This window comes from Chiloscyllium plagiosum, unplaced genomic scaffold, assembly GCF_037043375.1.
Source record: "Chiloscyllium plagiosum isolate Xiang-an unplaced genomic scaffold, Cpla_swu_hap1 HiC_scaffold_35, whole genome shotgun sequence".
In the NCBI taxonomy this organism is placed as follows: domain Eukaryota; kingdom Metazoa; phylum Chordata; class Chondrichthyes; order Orectolobiformes; family Hemiscylliidae; genus Chiloscyllium; species Chiloscyllium plagiosum.
In genome coordinates, this window is record NW_028270173.1 from 49,711,327 (window position 1) to 49,729,710 (window position 18,384).

The 18,384-nt window shown below is 47.8% G+C and overlaps 1 protein-coding gene across 1 annotated transcript; it reads right to left on the minus strand.

Annotated features, from left to right (window-relative positions):
• Window positions 1-1,251: 1,251 nt before the first annotated feature.
• On the minus strand, window positions 1,252-17,546 carry LOC148140827 (class I histocompatibility antigen, F10 alpha chain-like). The gene is made up of 6 exons (XM_087978925.1): window positions 17,374-17,546; window positions 10,523-10,783; window positions 9,745-10,020; window positions 9,350-9,628; window positions 6,229-6,265; window positions 1,252-1,327 (listed from the first exon to the last, which is right to left on the minus strand). Exons 1-6 carry the CDS (start codon window positions 17,423-17,425, stop codon window positions 1,252-1,254), a joined length of 981 nt encoding a protein of 326 aa, XP_087835051.1. The 5' UTR covers window positions 17,426-17,546.
• Between the last annotated feature and the right edge of the window lie 838 nt (window positions 17,547-18,384).

Here is an 18,384-nt window from a genome sequence, read left to right on the forward strand (position 1 = left end):
CTTCCATCACTTTACTGATGATCGAGAGGAGACTGATGGGGCAGATTGGGTTTGTCCTGCTTTTTGTGTCTAAGATATACCTGGGCAATTTTCTACATTGGTGGGTAGATGCCAGTGTTGTAACTGGACTGGAACAGTTTGGATAGGGGAGTGGCAAGTTCTCGAGCACAAGCCTTCAGTACTATTGCCTGAATGTTGTCAGGGCCTGAATCCTTTGTAGTACCCAGTGTCTTCAACTGTTTCTTGATATCACATGGAGTGAATTGAATTGGCTGAAGACTGGTATCTGTAATGCTGGGGACCACTGGAGGAGGCTGAGATGACACTTCTGACTGAAGATTGCTGTGAAACCTTCAGGCCTATCTTTCACACTGAGGTAATGGGCTGTTTCATCAGTGAGAGTGGGAATATTTGTGGAGCCTCCAGTGAGTTGGCTGGATGTGGCAGGACTGCAGAGCTGAGATCGGATCTGTTGGTTGTGGGATCGCTTAGCTCTGTCTATCACTTGCAGCTTATGTTATGTGACATGCAAGTCATCCTGTTTGGTGGCTTCACCAGGTTGACACCTCATCTTCAGGTATGCCTGGTGCTGCTCCTGGCATGCCCTCCTGCACTCCCCATTGAACCAGGGTTAATTCCCTGGCTTGGTGCTAATGGTTCAGTGGGGGCTATGCCAGGCCATGAGGTTACAGATTGTGCTGGAGTATGATTCTGCTGCTGTTGGTAGCCCACAGTGCCTCGTGGATACCCAGGCTTGAGCTGCTAGATCTGATCCAAGTCTGTTCCATTTAACACAGTGATAGTGCCACACAATATGATGGAGGCTATTCCCAATGTGACAGTGGGACTTTGCCTCCACAAGGACAGTGCGATGGTCACTCTCACTGAGACTGTCATGGACATTTGTACCTGCAGCTGGCAGATTGGAAAGATGGAATCAAGTATGTTTTTCCCTCTTGTTGGTTCCCTCACTACCTGCTGCAGACCCAGTCTCGCAGCTATGTCCTTTAGTACAAGTCTGATGTTGATCAAACCCACCACACACACTCACATCCTCAGGGAATATCGATGGAATGGAAGCGATGTCCAGAATCTCCATCAGGTTCTGACACAATCTCCATTCCCTCACACTTGTGTGTTCCCACTCTCTGGGAATGGACTTTCCCTTATTGTGTTGATGGGTATGGAGTTATCATCTGGGACTTGGATTTTACAATAGAGGCAGATGGATATGGTCTTAACTCCCCCAGTTCACATTGAATTGAAGCTCAGCATCTGCTGGTTCCAAGAGCCACAAGCTGCTGCTGTGTAAATGAATAGAATCGTTCTTGTGAAATATTAATAAAAAATCAAAATTAATAAGTCAATAAATAACTTTTAATGATTACAAATGACACATATTGGTGATTGTAGTTAAACAATGGTGATAAGTAGTGATAGATTTTAGTATTCACCAATAACTCAGATTTATAATATTTATATATTTATTTAAGAATTAGAATATGTAAAACTGATATTTATGTACAGAGATTTACATAACATTTGAAATTTGTTAATGTCAGATGCAAAATCAATTCCTTCAATATAAAAATTGCCTCTGAGTTGCCTCGGGATGTTGCTTCATTTCAGGTAAATCAGTGACCGACTGAAGACAGTGAGGATGAGAAAGTGTGAGGGAGGAACCATCTGTGAAGATCCCTCTGACGGTGACACTGCTCACATTTCTGAGACGGGATGGAAACACGACTTGAGAAGGTCTCACTTGAAGAAGCAGGATCCAAACCTGGGGATCTGGGATCCACTGCTCAATCTGTGGAAACACATTCCCAGAAAAATTGACCTCAGTCCTGAAGGAATTGAGTGTGAACAATGAGTTGTAATTCTGTGTGTCTGCTGTGATATGGAAGGATGGCCAATGATGTCCATGTTCACACTGGAACAGGAGAATCCTGTTATTCTGCAATGAGGCTCCGGGAATGTCCTGTACGGGGGGCCAGGAAACCCACAAGGTCAGGAATGGACAGACACGAGGCAATCACTTCAGGGTGGGGAGGGGAGGGGAGTTAGTCTGATAGGGTTTAACAGTGACTGGGAGGGTGGGACAGCGTCAGGAGGGGAGGGGGATTAGTCTGACAGGGTTTAACAGTGTCTGGGAGGGTGGGACAGGGTCAGGAGGGGAGGGGAATTAGTCCAACAGTGTTTAACAGTGTCTGGGAGGGTGGGACAGGGTCAGGAGGGGAGGGGGATTAGTCTGACAGGGTTTAACAGTGTCAGGGAGGGTGGGACAGGGTCAGGAGGGGAGGGGAATTAGTCTGACAGGGTTCAACCGTGACTGGGAGGGTGGGACAGTGTCAGGAGGGGAGGGGAATTAGTCTGACAGGGATTAACAGTGTCTGGGAGGGTGGGACAGGGTCAGGAGGGGAGGGGAATTAGTCTGACAGTGTTTAACAGTGTCTGGGACGGTGGGACAGGGTCAGGAGGGGAGGGGGATTAGTCTGACAGGGTTTAACAGTGTCAGGGAGGGTGGAACAGGGTCAGGAGGGGAGGGGAATTAGTCTGACAGGTTCAACAGTGACTGGGAGGGTGGGACAGTGTCAGGAGGGGAGGGGAATTAGTCTGACAGAGATTAACAGTGTCTGGGAGGGTGGGACAGGGTCAGGAGGGGAGGGGGATTAGTCTGACAGGGTTTAACAGTGTCTGGGAGGGTGGGACAGGGTCAGGAGGGGAGGGGAATTAGTCTGACAGGGTTCAACAGTGACTGGGAGGGTGGGACAGATCAGGAGGGGAGGGGAATTAGTCTGACAGGGTTTAACAGCGACTGGAAGTGTGGGACAGGGTCAGGAGGGGAGGGGAATTAGTCTGACAGGGTTTAACAGTGTCTGGGAGGGTGGGGCAGGGTCAGGAGGGGAGGGGAATTAGTCTGACAGGGTTTAACAGTGTCTGGGAGGGTGGGACAGGGTCAGGAGGGGAGGGGAATTAGTCTGACAGGGTTTAACAGCGACTGAGAGTGCGGGACAGGGTCAGGAGGGGAGGGGAATTAGTCTGACAGGGTATAACAGTGTCTGGGAGGGTAGGACAGGGTCAGGAGGGGAGGGGAGTTAGTCTGACAGGGTTTAACAGTGTCTGGGAGGATGGGACAGGGTCAGGAGGGGAGGGGAATTAGTCTGACATGGTTTAACAGTGTCTGGGAGGGTGAGACAGGTCAGGAGGGGAGGGGAATTAGTCTGACAGGATTTAACAGTGTCTGGGAGGGTGGGACAGGTCAGGAGGGGAGGGGAATTAGTCTGAAAGGGTTTAACAGTGAATAGGAGGGTGGGACAGGGTCAGGAGGTGAGGGGGATTAGTCTGATAGCGTTTAACAGTGTCTGGGAGGGTGGGACAGGGTCAGGAGGGGAGGGGAGTTAGTCTGACAGGGTTTAACAGTGTCTGGGAGGATGGGACAGGGTCAGGAGGGGAGGGGAGTTAGTCTGACAGGGTTTAACAGTGTCTGGGAGGATGGAACAGGGTCAGGAGGGGAGGGGAATTAGTCTGACAGGGTTTAACAGTGTCTGGGAGGGTGGGACAGGTCAGGAGGGGAGGGGAATTAGTCTGACAGGGTTTAACAGTTTCTGGAGGGTGGGACAGGTCAGGAGGGGAGGGGAATTAGTCTGACAGGATTTAACAGTGTCTGGGAGGGTGGGACAGGTCAGGAAGGGAGGGGAATTAGTCTGACAGGGTTTAACAGTGACTAGGAGTGTGGGAGAGGGTCAGGAGGGGAGGGGAATTAGTCTGACAGGGTTTAACTGTGTCTGGGAGGGTGGGACAGGGTCAGGAGGGGAGTGGGATTAGTCTGATAGCATTTAACAGTGTCTGGGAGGGTGGGACAGGGTCAGGAGGGGAGGGGAATTAGTCTGACAGGGATTAACTGTGTCTGCGAGGGTGGGACAGGGTCAGGAGGGGAGTGGGATTAGTCTGATAGCATTTAACAGTGTCTGGGAGGGTGGGACAGGGTCGGGAGGGGAATGAGTCTGACAGGGATTAACAGTGTCTGGGAGGGTAGTACAGGGTCAGGAGGGGAGGGGAATTAGTCTGACAGGGATTAACTGTGTCTGGGAGGGTGGGACAGGGTCAGGAGGGGAGTGGGATTAGTCTGATAGCATTTAACAGTGTCTGGGAGGGTGGGACAGGGTCAGGAGGGGTGGGGGATTAGTCTGACAAGGTTTAACAGTGTCTGGGAGGGTGTGACAGGGTCAGGAGGGGAGTGGAATTAGTCTGACAGGGTTTAACAGTGACTGGGAGGGTGGGACAGGGTTTGGAGGGGAGGGGGATTAGTCTGACAGGGATTAACAGTGTCTGGGAGGGTGGGACAGGGTCAGGAGGGGAGTGGGATTAGTCTGATAGCATTTAACAGTGTCTGGGAGGGTTGGACAGGGTCAGGAGGGGAAGGAATTATTCTGACAGGGTTTAACAGTGTCTGGGAGGGTGGAACAGTGTCAGGAGGGGAGGGGAACTAGACTGACAGGGTTTAACAGTGTTTGGGAGGGTGGGACAGAGTCAGGAGGGGAGGGGAATTAGTCTGACATGGTTTAACAGTGTCTTGGAGGGTGGGACAGGGTCAGGAGGGGAGGGGGATTAATCTGACAGGGTTTAACAGTGTCTGGGAGGGTGGGACAGGGTCAGGAGGGGAAGGGAATTAATCTGACAGGGTTTAACAGTGTCTGGGAGGGTGCGACAGGGTCAGGAGGGGAGGGGGATTAATCTGACAGGGTTTAACAGTGTCTGGGAGGGTGCGACAGGGTCAGGAGGGGAGGGGGATTAATCTGACAGGGTTTAACAGTGTCTGGGAGGGTGCGACAGGGTCAGGAGGGGAGGGGAATTAGTCTGACAGGGTTTAACAGTGTCTGGGAGGGTGCGACAGGGTCAGGAGGGGAGGGGAATTAATCTGACAGGGTTTAACAGTGTCTGGGAGGGTGCGACAGAGTCAGGAGGGGAGGGGGATTAATCTGACAGGGTCTAACAGTGTCTGGGAGGGTGGGACAGCGTCAGGAGGGGAGGGGAATTAGTCTGACAGGGTCTAACATTGTCTGGGAGGGTGCGACAGGGTCAGGAGGGGAGGGGAATTAGTCCGACAGGGTCTAACAGTGTCTGGGAGGGTGCGACAGGGTCAGGAGGGGAGGGGAATTAGTCCGACAGGGTCTAACAGTGTCTGGGAGGGTGGGACAGGGTCAGGCGGGGAGGAGAATTAGTCTGACAGGGTTTAACAGTGACTGGGAGGGTGGGACAGGGTCAGGAGGGGAGGGGAATTAGTCTGACAGGGTTTAACAGTGACTGGGAGGGTGGGACAGGGTCAGGAGGGGAGGGGAATTAGTCTGACAGGGTTTAACAGTGTCTGGGAGGGTGGGACAGGGTCAGGAGGGATGTGAAAATGCTACAAATAAATCTAGAGAATATTAATCTGAATAAATTTCAGTCAGAGAAAAGTTGACATGTCACTTACTGAATCATGAAGAAGCTGCACCAGAGATATCAGAAGCTGAGAAAATAAAAACAGAATGTGAGAAGTTATATCAAATATAAAATGAGACAGTGTGAGATATTCTCTACCACTCACTGGACCCAGGATTTAATCGCCCTCAGCACTAACTAACCAGACTCTCCGAGCCCCCCCCCCAGTGGGAATTAAGGGTGAGTGAGTGGAGGGAGGGGCAGTGGGGGAAGAGAATGGAGGGTGACAATTCGAAGGAGAGACACTGGGGACATGGAGTCGAGAAACAGGACGATAAGCGAGTGTTGGCTGAGAAACAGCATTGTGAGGAGACGGACCCATCACCCTGAGCAACACCCTGGCAAATATAACTCTACACTCTAATAGGGGCAGCACGGTGGCTCAGTGGTTAGCACTGTTGCCGCACAGCACCAGGGACCCGGGTACAATTCCCACCTCGGGTGACTGTGCGGAGTTTGCACACTCTCCCCGTGTCTGTGTGGGTTTCCTCCGGGTGCTCCAGTTTCTGCCCACAATCCAAAGATGTGCAGGTCAGGTGAATTGGCCATGTTACATTGCCCATCGTGTTAGGTGTGTTAGTCAGGGGTAAATATAGGGTAGGGGAATGGGTCTGGGTGGGTTACTCTTTGGAGGGTCGGTATGGACTTGTTGGGCTGAAGGGCCTGTTTCCACACTGTAGGGAATCTACTCTACACCTCCCATTACCTTATCCATCATTCCCAACACTCTGTCCCCTCAGCCACTTACTGGGAGCTGTTGTGTAGGTCCCATTTGGTGAACCTGCAGAAACAAAATAAATGTCCATTAGGATGGGGAATAATCCATTCTCAGAGAGTGAGAACACAACAAGTGTGAGGGGATGGAGATTGATGTGGGGGTGTTGGTATTGGACTCGTGTGAACACAGTCAGAAATCACACACGGCCCCAAGTTACAGTCCAACAGGTTTGTTTGAAATCACAAGCTTTCTGAGCGTAGCCCCTTCCTCAGGTGAAGTGAGAGAGAAGCTCACAGACACCGAATTTATCAGCAGGGAGATCAATGGGCAGAGAGATCAAAAGATCATCCAAATGGGGTGAGTGGAGTCTCTGCAGGTGATCACAAATGTCAGATGGTGGGAGGAAAGTGTCAACAGCTGGATAACAAGAGAAGGGATGATCCAGAATCCCATTAAATGGGGCAGAGAGATCATTCCAAAACATTAAAAATACGGTGGGACTGGAGACAAACCAAATGCCTGGAATAACATGATCGGTATCAGAGTCACACGCCGAGGGTCAAACCAAAGTAACAAGTCATCCAAAACTGCACAAACTCATTAAGGGAGAGAGAGCTTCAAAATTTATCAAGGTGATGGTGCCCAAACAAGGCAGGAAGGAAGGTTTTACAGGGATTGTGTCAGAAATCCTCATTCCCACACTCCCGTCCATCCTTACACTTTATGGAGATGCAGAAAACCCCTTCCATTCCATTAATATTCAGTCAGTGAGGGTCTGATTGGGTGCAGTGGGTCTAATGATCAATATTAGACCTGGTCTGGGCTGATCACATAAAGGAAGATCAGACAGGGAACGAGACGTGTTTATACGTGTGTATCTGTGTGTGGGAATTCAATCAGTTCCATTCCCCACAGTGCCCTGTACTCCCAGTACTGGAGACTCCCCCCCCACTCACTCTGTCCCCTCAGTTCTACGTTCTCCTTTCTCTGATTCTTACCTCTCCGTGACCATTTCCAGATGATTGTTCTGACTATCCCGACAATAACAGCCAATAGAATGACCATTGATGCAATGAGACTTCCAAGTTGGGAATGCAGCCAATTGCTTTTCAGATTTTCTGAAACACATTGGAAATATATCAGGATTCTCTCTGTTCCTGGATTTATTTCTAACCCTGTGTTGATTGGGAACAATTATAACTGCTCCGAGCTGTTGGGAATTGTTGGGATTGGTTGAAATGCTGGTTTGACCCTCTCCCAATTTCACTCTCCAGTGAAGTCACCAAGGATCCCATTGATAGGGGTATAAACATCGTGTTGTACCTGTCCTGGGGGTTACCTCCCCAGACAGTTCAGTTCCCATTCTCCCCAATATCTCTGTGTCCTGTCCTTACTAGTGCTGGTGGGGTAGATCGGCCTTGGGTGAGGTGAAGGAGTGAGTGAATGGTTGGAGGGGTCTAGTTCGGTCTCCCAGAAAGGCACTTCCTCAGTGGTTGGGCAAGGGGCAGTTTGGGAACTCACTGGTGAGTGTTGGGGATGTTGAGTACCAATGGAATGGGGTTTGGGTGCCACAGTGGGCTGGTGAGGGGGCCTTGTTAGGGATCCAGTTGTGAAGTTCTGTGTTGTGTCCCAGTTGTCTGTCCAGGGTGATGCACTGCGAGTCTGACAGACGTCTGGAGGCGGTGAGCTGGTGTTGGTGCTGGGGAGAGGTCAAGTGTTGGTTGCAGAATGTCAGGTCATGTATTTTGAGGGGATGGAGTCAAAGAGTTAAAGAGTCACACAACAAGTGTGTATGTTCAGTCCAACTTGCCCACGCTGACTAGATACCCTCGTCAGTGTGTGAATGGAGGGATCAGCAGTACGTTTGGAGATGGTCGGTTTTCCAGCTCTATGGTGTTAGGGACCACACCAGGCCCCCTCAAAATATCTGAAGAAGGTAGTCTAGATCTGAACTGCTTCTTATTTTAAAACTGGATGGGAAGTGCAGTGTTCCAGATGCAATGCAAGTGTTCAAACAACTCAATGTTAAGCAAAACACAATTTATTTAAACGCTGTAATTAAAATACAAACAAAAGAAAAAGGAAGTTTGAATAACTTAACAATTGAAAAATGTAACTGAACATAGTACCTATTATTAATTAACTGTTGCAATATTGTAACATCCTATAAACACCTTGGCAAAAAGGTAAATTCAGACACAGATTCTTACATGCAGTTCTCCAATCCAGGAGGAAACAATATCAAGAAAAAAATGCAGACAGTAGAAGCCAGGTGACATTCACTGAAGCTGCCACCTCTTTTGAGACCCCAAAGGCTTCTGACGTAACTGAAAAAAACCAAACTAAGAAATCTGGATCTGTGAGAGCTGGCCACGCCCATTCAGACTGCTTCTATTGTTCCAGCTTAAATAAAAACTCCAAGGCCTCACAACTTGTTTACCTCAGTCATCATCAGCAGCGAGTTTGGTGCCTCTGCCTTACAACCTCTCTTCAAAACAAAAACTAGGACACCAACAACCTTTTAAAGTGGCAGCATCATCACACTAGGAGTTAAAGAAGCTTCCAATCCCTAACCTCAGAACCTGAGATCTTTCCAGAGGGTTCCGGATACGGTTTGAAACTTCCCAGACAAATCCCATTCAGTGAGTCAGGAATTCTGAGGGGTCCAGACCCTCCTCTCTCCAGGTGTGTCCAGTCTCTGACTATCTGGCTGCTGGACAATCTGGGCCCATGTCTGGTGCTGAAGCCTGGAATACAAGCAAATCTTCTTGTAATTCTGGTGAGATTATTCTGGAGTGAAATCGATGAGAACTTCACCAATAACAGGGCTGTGGGAATCTGGAATCCCCAAAAGGTGCTGGAAGTTTGGGATTCGGAGACCCTTTCAAACTTAGAATTGAAATCTTTAACACAATTGAGACCAACATGACATATCAACGCAGAGAACAAGGTGGGTAGTTGCAAACAAGGAAGTGAAAAAGTGTCCTCTAAATAGTTTCATCTGTCACATGTATATACACACACACACACACACAGACACAGACACACAGACACAGACACACAGACACAGACACACAGACACAGACACACAGACACAGACACACAGACACAGACACACAGACACAGACACACTCTCCAGTCCCTTACCCCACTGATAGAGCTTGCCCTCTGCCAGGCTGCTGTGTTCAATGTGACAGGAGTATTGATCCTCATCCCCAGCATTGATCTCAATCTCTTTCTGGATCTGATGGGTCCCATCTTGGTTCGGTCGTATCCCCGAGGAACGTGTCTCAGACATGACCTTTCCATTCCTTAGCCAGGTCACCTCGATGTCTGCAGGATCAAACCCAGTGACCAGGCAGGAGAGAGTGAGCGGCTTGTCCTGACCATTGGGCTCCCTCCTGGAGATGAACACTTCAGGCTGAACTGTGATGGGAAAGGGTGAAACCACAAACAACAGACAGACACTGAATGGAATGGAAGAGCGGTTTCATAGATCAGTGAGGTTAGATCAGAACATGGAACAGAACTGAAATACATACCTTTCCTTGTGAAATAATCCTTTCCAACTTCCAGATATCTGTTTAAATGTTCAACAGATGTTTTTTGCAGATATGATTCCCAATAGTAGTTCCAGGATTGATCCGCATTCCATTTCTCTTTATTGATCACTGCAAAGTGATTTGCGGCAACCCATCTCATTCTGTCTGGCTCTAAACTAATGTGGTCCTTTCCATCAAATCCAAATCTCATCGATCTCTTCACAGAGCCATCTTCACTGACCTCAACAGAATGTATCCATTGGAGAGTGTGAATTCCTGTCAGTGACCAGACAGGGATCAATCATCAATAAATAATAGATAATCACACACTGTCTGATCAGAGGGAAAGGGGATCAAATATCAGATGGAAATAGGGGATGAGGGTCACAGTCTGATCAGAGGGAAAAGGGTTCCAATCTCAAGGTAAAGTTGCAGAATTAGTTGACAGTCCTCATTTCACTTTACATTCCAAGGTCAGTGCTGGGGGATGGACTGAGTGGAGTGACCCAGGGGTCAGTGCTGGGGGAAGGACTGAGTGGAGTGACCCAGGGGTCAGTGCTGGGGGATGGACTGAGTGGAGTGACCCAGGGATCAGTGCTGGGGGAAGGACTGAGTGGAGTGACCCAGGGGTCAGTGCTGGGGGATGGACTGAGTGGAGTGACCTAGGGGTCAGTGCTGGGAGATGGACTGAGTGGACAGACCCAGGGGTCAGTGCTGGGAGATGGACCAAGTGGAGTGACCTGGGGGATAATGTGGACAATTGACGGTGAGATTTTACCTGAAGTCTGGTTTGTCCTTTTCATGATCGATTTCAGATTCCCCTTTGCCAGCCTGGTGTGTGTGATCGCCTGATCTGTAGCATCGTCCCAGAATTTCACACTGAGTGAATCAGCCAGGAACTGCTGCCTGGGGACACAGCGACGGGTATCACTGTCAAAGTAACCTGTTTGTATTCCGTTGACCATTGCAACAACAGTGACTTCAGGGAAATCTTGTTCTCCTGAGACAATTGTATATTTTATAGTTCGTGAGTTAGTCTCTGTAATATAAACAGTTCGAGGAGCTGGTTATCAAACTGCAGAACAAGCACTGGAAGGGAAACTGGGAGGGAGAGGAACTAGCAAACAAGACAGAATGTGGCTGGTGGGGGGGAGGAAGAGAGACATGGGGGATAAGGAGAGCCAGACTGGGGAGGGATGGAGACAGGGGAGGGACGGAAACTGGGGAAGGACAGAGATTGGGGTGGGATGGAGACTAGCATTGGAAAATAAATACTGGGGATGGGGGAGAGAGAGACACTGGGAAGGAACTGGGAAATAAGGAAGAGAGACTGTACAGCATGGAGGAGGGACACTGAGGAGTGAGGAGAGAATGTGGAGGGTTTGGAAATGAGATAAGGAAGGTCAGAGGTGAAGAGAGAGCATTGGGATGAGGACAAAAGAGACTGGGACCTGGAGGAATAGAATGGGTGGGGTTACAGATCAAGAAGGGCAAGAGACAGGCGTAGAAGGCAAAGATATTGCAGGGGAGGGAAAGGGATTGGGAGGAGCAAAGGGACTGATGAGGGGATAAAGACTGTGAAGGAGGGGGAGAGAGAGAGATTACACAGGACAGAAAGAAACTGGGATGGGGAGCGGGGGGTAGGGGTTGAGACCAGGGAGGGAAATGAGACTCTGGGGAAGGTTGGATTAAAGATTGGGGAGGGGATGGGAAAGAGGCTGAGGGTAGGGAGGGGATAAGAGCTGGGAGGAGGTGGAGAGACTCAGGAGGAACAGAAAGAAAGAGAGAGAGAGACACTGGGGAGGGGAAAGAGAGAGAGAGAGAACAGCGGGAAGGAAGAGAGAGAGATTGTTGGGAGAAAGCAAGAGACGAGGAAGTTTACTCAATGATTTGGTTGATATTTCCTAGTTCTGCCATTGGATGTTAAAAATGTCCAATTTCGCTTCATTTATCCCTGTCATTTAAACAGGAGCTGTGCCACATCATTTCATTCGGTATTCGAACTGGGGTTTGCTTCATTAATTGGGAGGCACTGGTGTTGGACTGGGGTGGACAAAGTTAAAAATCACACAACACCAGGTTCCAGTCCAATCGGTTTATTTGGAAGCACTAATTTTCGGAGAGCTGCTACTTCATCAGGTGATTGTGGAGAATAAGATTGTAGGACACAGAATTTACAGCAAAAGTTTACAGTGTGATATAACTGAAACCATATATTGAAAAAGACCTGGATTGTTTGTTATGTCTCACACACAGACGGACACACATACACACACATACACACACGCACACACAGACGGACACACACAGACATTCCTACATACACATACACACACACACACACACAGACGGACACACACAGACATTCCTACATACACATACACACACACACACAGACGGACACACACAGACATTCCTACATACACATACACACACAGACGGACACACACAGACACTCCTACACACACATAACATACACACACACACAGACGGACACACACGAACACTCCTACACACACCTAACACACACACACACACACACACAGACAGGCAGGCAGGCACACACACACACAGACGGGCACACACAGACACTCCTACACACACATAACATACACACACGCACACCCACATGTACACATACACATATAAGTTGTGGGTGAATTTGTACTTGCAGAATTACATTGTACTTTGCTCAAAAACTGCATGAATCCATGTAAGAGTCTGTAAATCCGTTTTTAGATTTGAATCATTCTGACCATTGTGGCACAGACATTCTCACACAGGGAGTTTACACCTTCAATACCTTATCTGGGCCGTTTGTTAAAATGCACTTGAGGATGTAATTTAAAAAAAAAATTAAAACACTATTATCCCCTCAAGACTGATGACTAAACTTTGTGATCTCAGACTGAGCCCCACTCTCTGAACCTGACCTGTTTCCTGACCCACAGGCTATAATCAGTGAAGATTGGGGACAATATTTCATCCTCACTAACACTTAATTCTGGAGCCCCCCAGGGGTGCGTACTCAGTCCCCTACACTACTCACTGTATACCCATGACTGCGTCACCAAATACCAGACTAATGTCATTTACAAGTTCGCTGATGACACCACCACAGTCGGTCGAATCTCAGATAGCGACGATAGAGACTACAGATGAAAGACCTGGAAAAATGGTGCACTGAGAATAACCAAGCTCTCTCAATGCCGGCAAAACCAAGGAACTCATTATTGACTTTCGGTGGGATGTTACTCATGCCCCCCTACACATTAACAGCACAGAGCTGGAACGAGTGGAGAGTGTCAAGCTCCTGGGAGTGGTCATCCACAACAAGCTTTCTTGAACTCTTCACATGGATGCACTGGTGACAAAGGCCCAACAACGTCTCTTCTTCCTCAGGCAGCTGAGGGAATTTGGCATGATGCTCTGCCAACTTTTATAGGTGCGCCATCGAGAGCATTATATCTGGATGTATCACTACCTGGTATGGCAACTGTACGATTCAAAATCGGAGACGGTTACAGTGAGTGGTGAACTCAGCCCGGACAATCACAAAGGTCAACCTCCCATCTTTAGAATCCATCTACCAGGCCCACTGTCAAGGAAAGGCCACCAGCATTCTCAAAGATCCATCCCACCCTGGCAATGTTTTTGTATACCCTCTGCCATCAGGGAGAAGGTACAGAAGCCTGAATACATTCACCAGCTGGTTTTGAAACCATTTCGACCCGACTGTTGCTAGAATACTGAATGGACTCACAAACGCGGAGCATTTGCCTGTACCTGTGTTTTTGTTTTGCTGCTGTTTTAATTATTATTTGCTTATCTATGCTACTTAACTCTGTGATCTGCCTGTATTGCTCACAAGACAAAGCTTTCCACTGTGCCTCGGTACACATGACAATAAATACAATACAATTTTGCTGTCAACCCTGAGCTGTTCAGTTCCCTGACAACCAATCACCTTGCTGTTGGCGGGCAGAGGAGCCCTGTCATTACAACCGGCTATGAGGCCACAAACCAATCAGCTTCACTTTAAACCACCCCTCAGCCCCAGTTTACTGGTGTACTGATCTATATGATATCACTCAGGTTTATCTCATCGAATATGAGTTCCCTGATTGTGGCTGTTAACCTCATCCAATCAGGAAGCCCCAGCTGACAGATATAAACAGGAGGGTCAGGGGTTCTGTCCACTCGAGGAGCTGGCTCCGTGCTAGCTGAGTCACTGTCATGTGCTATGTAACTGTAAATAAAGGGTGATTCCAGTTTGGGGGGTGAAAGTGGAGTCCCACACTAGTGTTCTGGAATTAAACATAGGAAATGAGAGAGGCATGGGAACAGATTTGGCTCGAGTAGATTGGGCAGGAAGGCTAAAAGATAAGAGAGTGGATGAGCAGTGGCAGTTGTTTAAGGGGCTAGTAAAATTCCTCACAACTAAAATATATCCCAGTGAGTAAGAAAGGTGGTAAGGCGTTGGGGGGTTGGTGGGGGGAGGGGGGGGGGCGTGTGGGGTGGAGGGCAGGGGGTAGAAGGTCAAAACCTTCCATAGCTAAAAAAGGAGGTCAAGGACAATATAAAGTCAAAAATGAAGGTCTACCATATTGCAAAAGCCAGTGGCAGGCTGGAAGCTTGGGAAACTATCAAACATAAGCAAAGGGATACCAAAAAATTAATAACAGGAGCTAAGGTAAATGAAGAAAGAAAATTGGCACAAAATATCAAAAAAGGAGAGCAAAGGCTTCTATAAGTATACAAAAGGGAAGAGAGCCGCTGATGTGAATGTTGGTCCCTTGGAAGGTGAAACTGGAGAGTTAATTGTGGGGACAACTGAAATGGCAGAGATGCCAAAGCAATGCTTTGCCCCAGTTTTCACAGTGAAGGACCATTCTTATTGGTTCGAGTCAGTGGCAATAGAAAGGGGAGAACGTAAAACAATCAGCATTGATCAGGAAAAGGTACTCAGCAAACTATTAGGATTGAGGGCAGACAAGTCCCCCGGTCCAGATGGCCAAGAGCCGAGGGAATTAAAGGAAGTGATGGTGGAGATATTGGATCCATTCATTACAATATTCCAAAATTCCCTCGACACAGGAAAAGCTCCCATGGATTGGAAAAATACTAATCTTATTCAAAAATTATAGACCAGTTAGTTTAATATCTGTTGATGGAATCAATTATTAAGGAAGCAATATCAGGACAGGTGGCAAGTCAGAATGCAGTCCATCAGAGTCAGTATGGGTTTATGAAGGGCAAATCATGTTTGACTAATTTGCTAGATGGCTTTGAAGATGTGAGAAGCAAAGTAGATAATGGGGATCCTTTAGGTGTAATGTATCTGGACTTTTGGCAGGTATTTGATGAGGTGCCGCACAAAAGGATAATATGGGATTATGGGTAATTTATTATCTTGGGCAGATGACTGGCTAATGGACAGAAGACAGAGAGTCGGGATAAATAGGGTTTTTTTCCGGATGGCAAAAGGTTACGAGTGGAGTGCCACAGGGTTTGGTCCTTGGGCCCCAGTTACTGACAATCTACGTTCACGACTTGGATATAGGGAAGGTTGCCAAAAATAGGCAGGACGGTAAATTGCAACGAGGAAACAGGAACCTTACAACAGATAGGGTAGGGGAGTCAGCCAAAATGTGGCAGATGGAGTTTAACCTGGATACGTGTGAGGTCATGCATTGGGGTCGAGCAATGGGAAGGTGACCTTTTATCTACATGGGCAGAGACTTGTGATGCTGAGGTACAGAGGGAGGTGGGTGTCCTCATTCATGAGGTACAGAAAACTCGCATGCAGGTCCAGCAGATAGTAAAGCAAGTGAATGGAATGTTGTCTTTCCCAGCTCAGGGAATAGAATATAAAGGGAAGGCCGTATTGTTGCAGCTATACAAGGCATTAGTGAGACCGCACCTGGAGTATTGTGCACAGCTTTGGTTCCCTTATTTGAGGAAAGATGTAATGGCATTGGAGGCAGTTCCCAAGAGGGTTCATGAGATTGATCCCAGAGATGAGGGGTTTGTCACATGAAGAGAGATTGACCAGTGTAGGCCGATACTGTCTGGAGTTTCGAAGAATGAGGGGAGATCAAATTGAGGTTGTCAGGATGATAAAAGTCATGGATAAAATGGATGGGGAATGGATGCTTCCCCTTGTGGGGCATCCTCGGACGGGAGGTTGTAGGATGAGAGGGAGCAAATTTCAAACAGAGTTGGGGAAAAGCGACTTCTCCCAAAGGGTTGTGAATCGGTGGGATTCATTCCCCCAAAGTGCGGTGGATGCTGGGACAGTGAGTAAATTTAAGGAGGAGTGAGACAGATGTTTAATTGGTAATGGGGTGAAGGGATATGGAGAGAAGGCAGGAAAATGGGGGTGAGGAGCAGAACAGCCATGATGGAATGGCAGAGCAGACTTGATGGGCCGAATGGCCTAATTCTGCTCCTCGATCTTATGAACATGTGACTTGGTGACAGGATACCAGCCTTGGTGGAGATATTTCAGCTGAAACCAACAGCTACACAAACAGGGTTCACAAAAGGTATCGAATTCCTTACTTCCAAAACATGCAGCCATCCTTGTAAATCCCTGCTGGAAAACAGGGCTTTCCCATTTCAGTCCACAATATTAAAAATCACAATAAAAATACACTGTTTTTACACATTTCAAACTGAGGGCCATCCACACCACAGCTCACATTTTATTATTGACAGACAAAAAAACTGCAGGTGCTGGGAATCCAAACCAGAGAGGCAGGAGGCTGGAAGAACACAGCAAGCCAGGTAGCATCAGGAGGTGGAGAACTCATCATTTTGGGGACAACCCTTCTTCAGGACTTGGGGTGGGTATGGGGGGAGCTGCAGATAAAGGGGGTGGTCCCCCCTGTCCTCACCTACCATCCCACCAGTCTCCACATCCAGCACATCACCCTTAAACACTTCTGCCAACTCCAACTAGACCCCACCACCAAGAACATCTTCCCCTTCCCAAAGAACATCTTCCCCTCCCCAACCCTCTCTGTTTTCCACAAGGACCATTCCCTCTGACACTCCTTGCTTTGCACCACTCTCCCCACCAAACCCCCCCGAACCCTCAGATACCTCCCTGTGCAACCAGAAGAAATGCAAAACCTGCTCAACACACCCCTCACCTCAATCCAGGGCCACAAACTGTCCTTCCAGGTGAGACAGAGATTCACCTGTCTCTCTTCCAACCTAGTTTACTGCATCACCACAAATCCCAGGAACCCTATCCAGGACAAACATATAAATAGAAAGCAGGAGACAACAGCTTCGCTTCACTTGGAGGTCGCCACTGATGATGTTACCGAGCCAGGTAATGAAACGTCAGGATATCAAACCTACAGCTCAGTGAGCAAACCTACACCCTAAATCTCAACCTGAGCTGCAAACTTTCACAAACCTTGCACTGTTAAGAAGCTTTTAGATTACGAACCTGGACACAAATCCCATCAGAGTCTTCCAGACTGTGCTGCCTTCAATGTGTATAACAGGCGGCTGATCAAATATCCCCCATTTCAAACTCTCACCAAGAGATTCACATTCACCCCAGACACAGAGAGAGAGAGAGAGAGAGAATGGAAAGCTGAATTCTGTACTTACCGGGAGAGACCCAGGAAAAACACAGGGAGACGGAGAAAAGGATCAGCAACATTCTGGGAATCCACTCTCCCTATTCCAGTCAGGGATTGGGAATAAAAAGTGATTGGAAAATATCTGCTGTTCACAAACTGAAAAATTAACAAAATAAACATTCCTTCCTACCCATAATGCCATTTCCCGATCGACAAAGTAATTTGATCATTTGCTGAACTTGAAGTTGCCGAACCAGTCTCAGTCCCAGTCTCAGTAAAAAACCCAATAAAGAGGTGAACAGATTTCTGTCACCAGTTCCCAGGGAGATCAGACACAGACAGGTTGAGTTACTCGCTGTGAAACAGACACAGGGAAAACTGACCTTTCTCCCATTGGCAGGACACAGGGTGTGGGGTCTTTGTGGGATACCCTTCGGTGGGTCGGGTGGACTTGTTGGGCCAAATGGCCTGTCCCCATACTGTAGGGAGTCTATGAATCCATGATTCTAAAAACAGCCGTCTCATGTTCATATGAACTTGTACCAGAAGCTGAAAGAAAACAATTTCAAAATCTAACGGAAGAACTTGGTCAAAGTTTGAAAAAAATCAAACAAAGTAACATTGAGAAGTGGATAAGGCCATGAAAATAAATCAGACACATATCACAGTCTTGGAGAGACTACTTTGTTGGAGTTCAAGAATTCACTTTGTGAAGTATTGGCAACTCATGATGAAGAGCAGAGAGTTAAAACTGCGAAGAATTTCCTTGTGTTATAAAGTGGAGGTTGACTCCACCCCCCTCCCACCCCCCTCATCCCCAAAGAGGAACACCTCACCTCATAATCTGTAAAAGGGGGTGTGCAGAGTGGTGTACCTCAGCAACTTCAAGCGGTTCAATAAAATAAATCCCTGACACTCACTTTAAAATCAATTCGTTACCATCTATTTATCTCACTCGAACAGTGAACAAATTAACTAAACTATTAACAAGCAGAATTAATCCCGATTAACTTCTAACTATTCCCAATTACAGCAAGAT

Excerpts from the sequence above, each read along its gene's own strand:
- LOC148140827 (XM_087978925.1), bottom strand. The coding sequence starts at position 17,425 with ATGTTGCTGATCCTTTTCTCCGTCTCCCTGTGTTTTTCCTGGGTCTCT. Across the intron at positions 10,784-17,373 it reads TTTTTCCTGGGTCTCTCCCG|AGACTAACTCACGAACTATA; the intron begins GTAAGTACAGAA and ends TTTATATTACAG. Across the intron at positions 6,266-9,349 it reads GGGCAAGCTCTATCAGTGGG|GTTCACCAAATGGGACCTAC; the intron begins GTAAGGGACTGG and ends TTGTTTCTGCAG.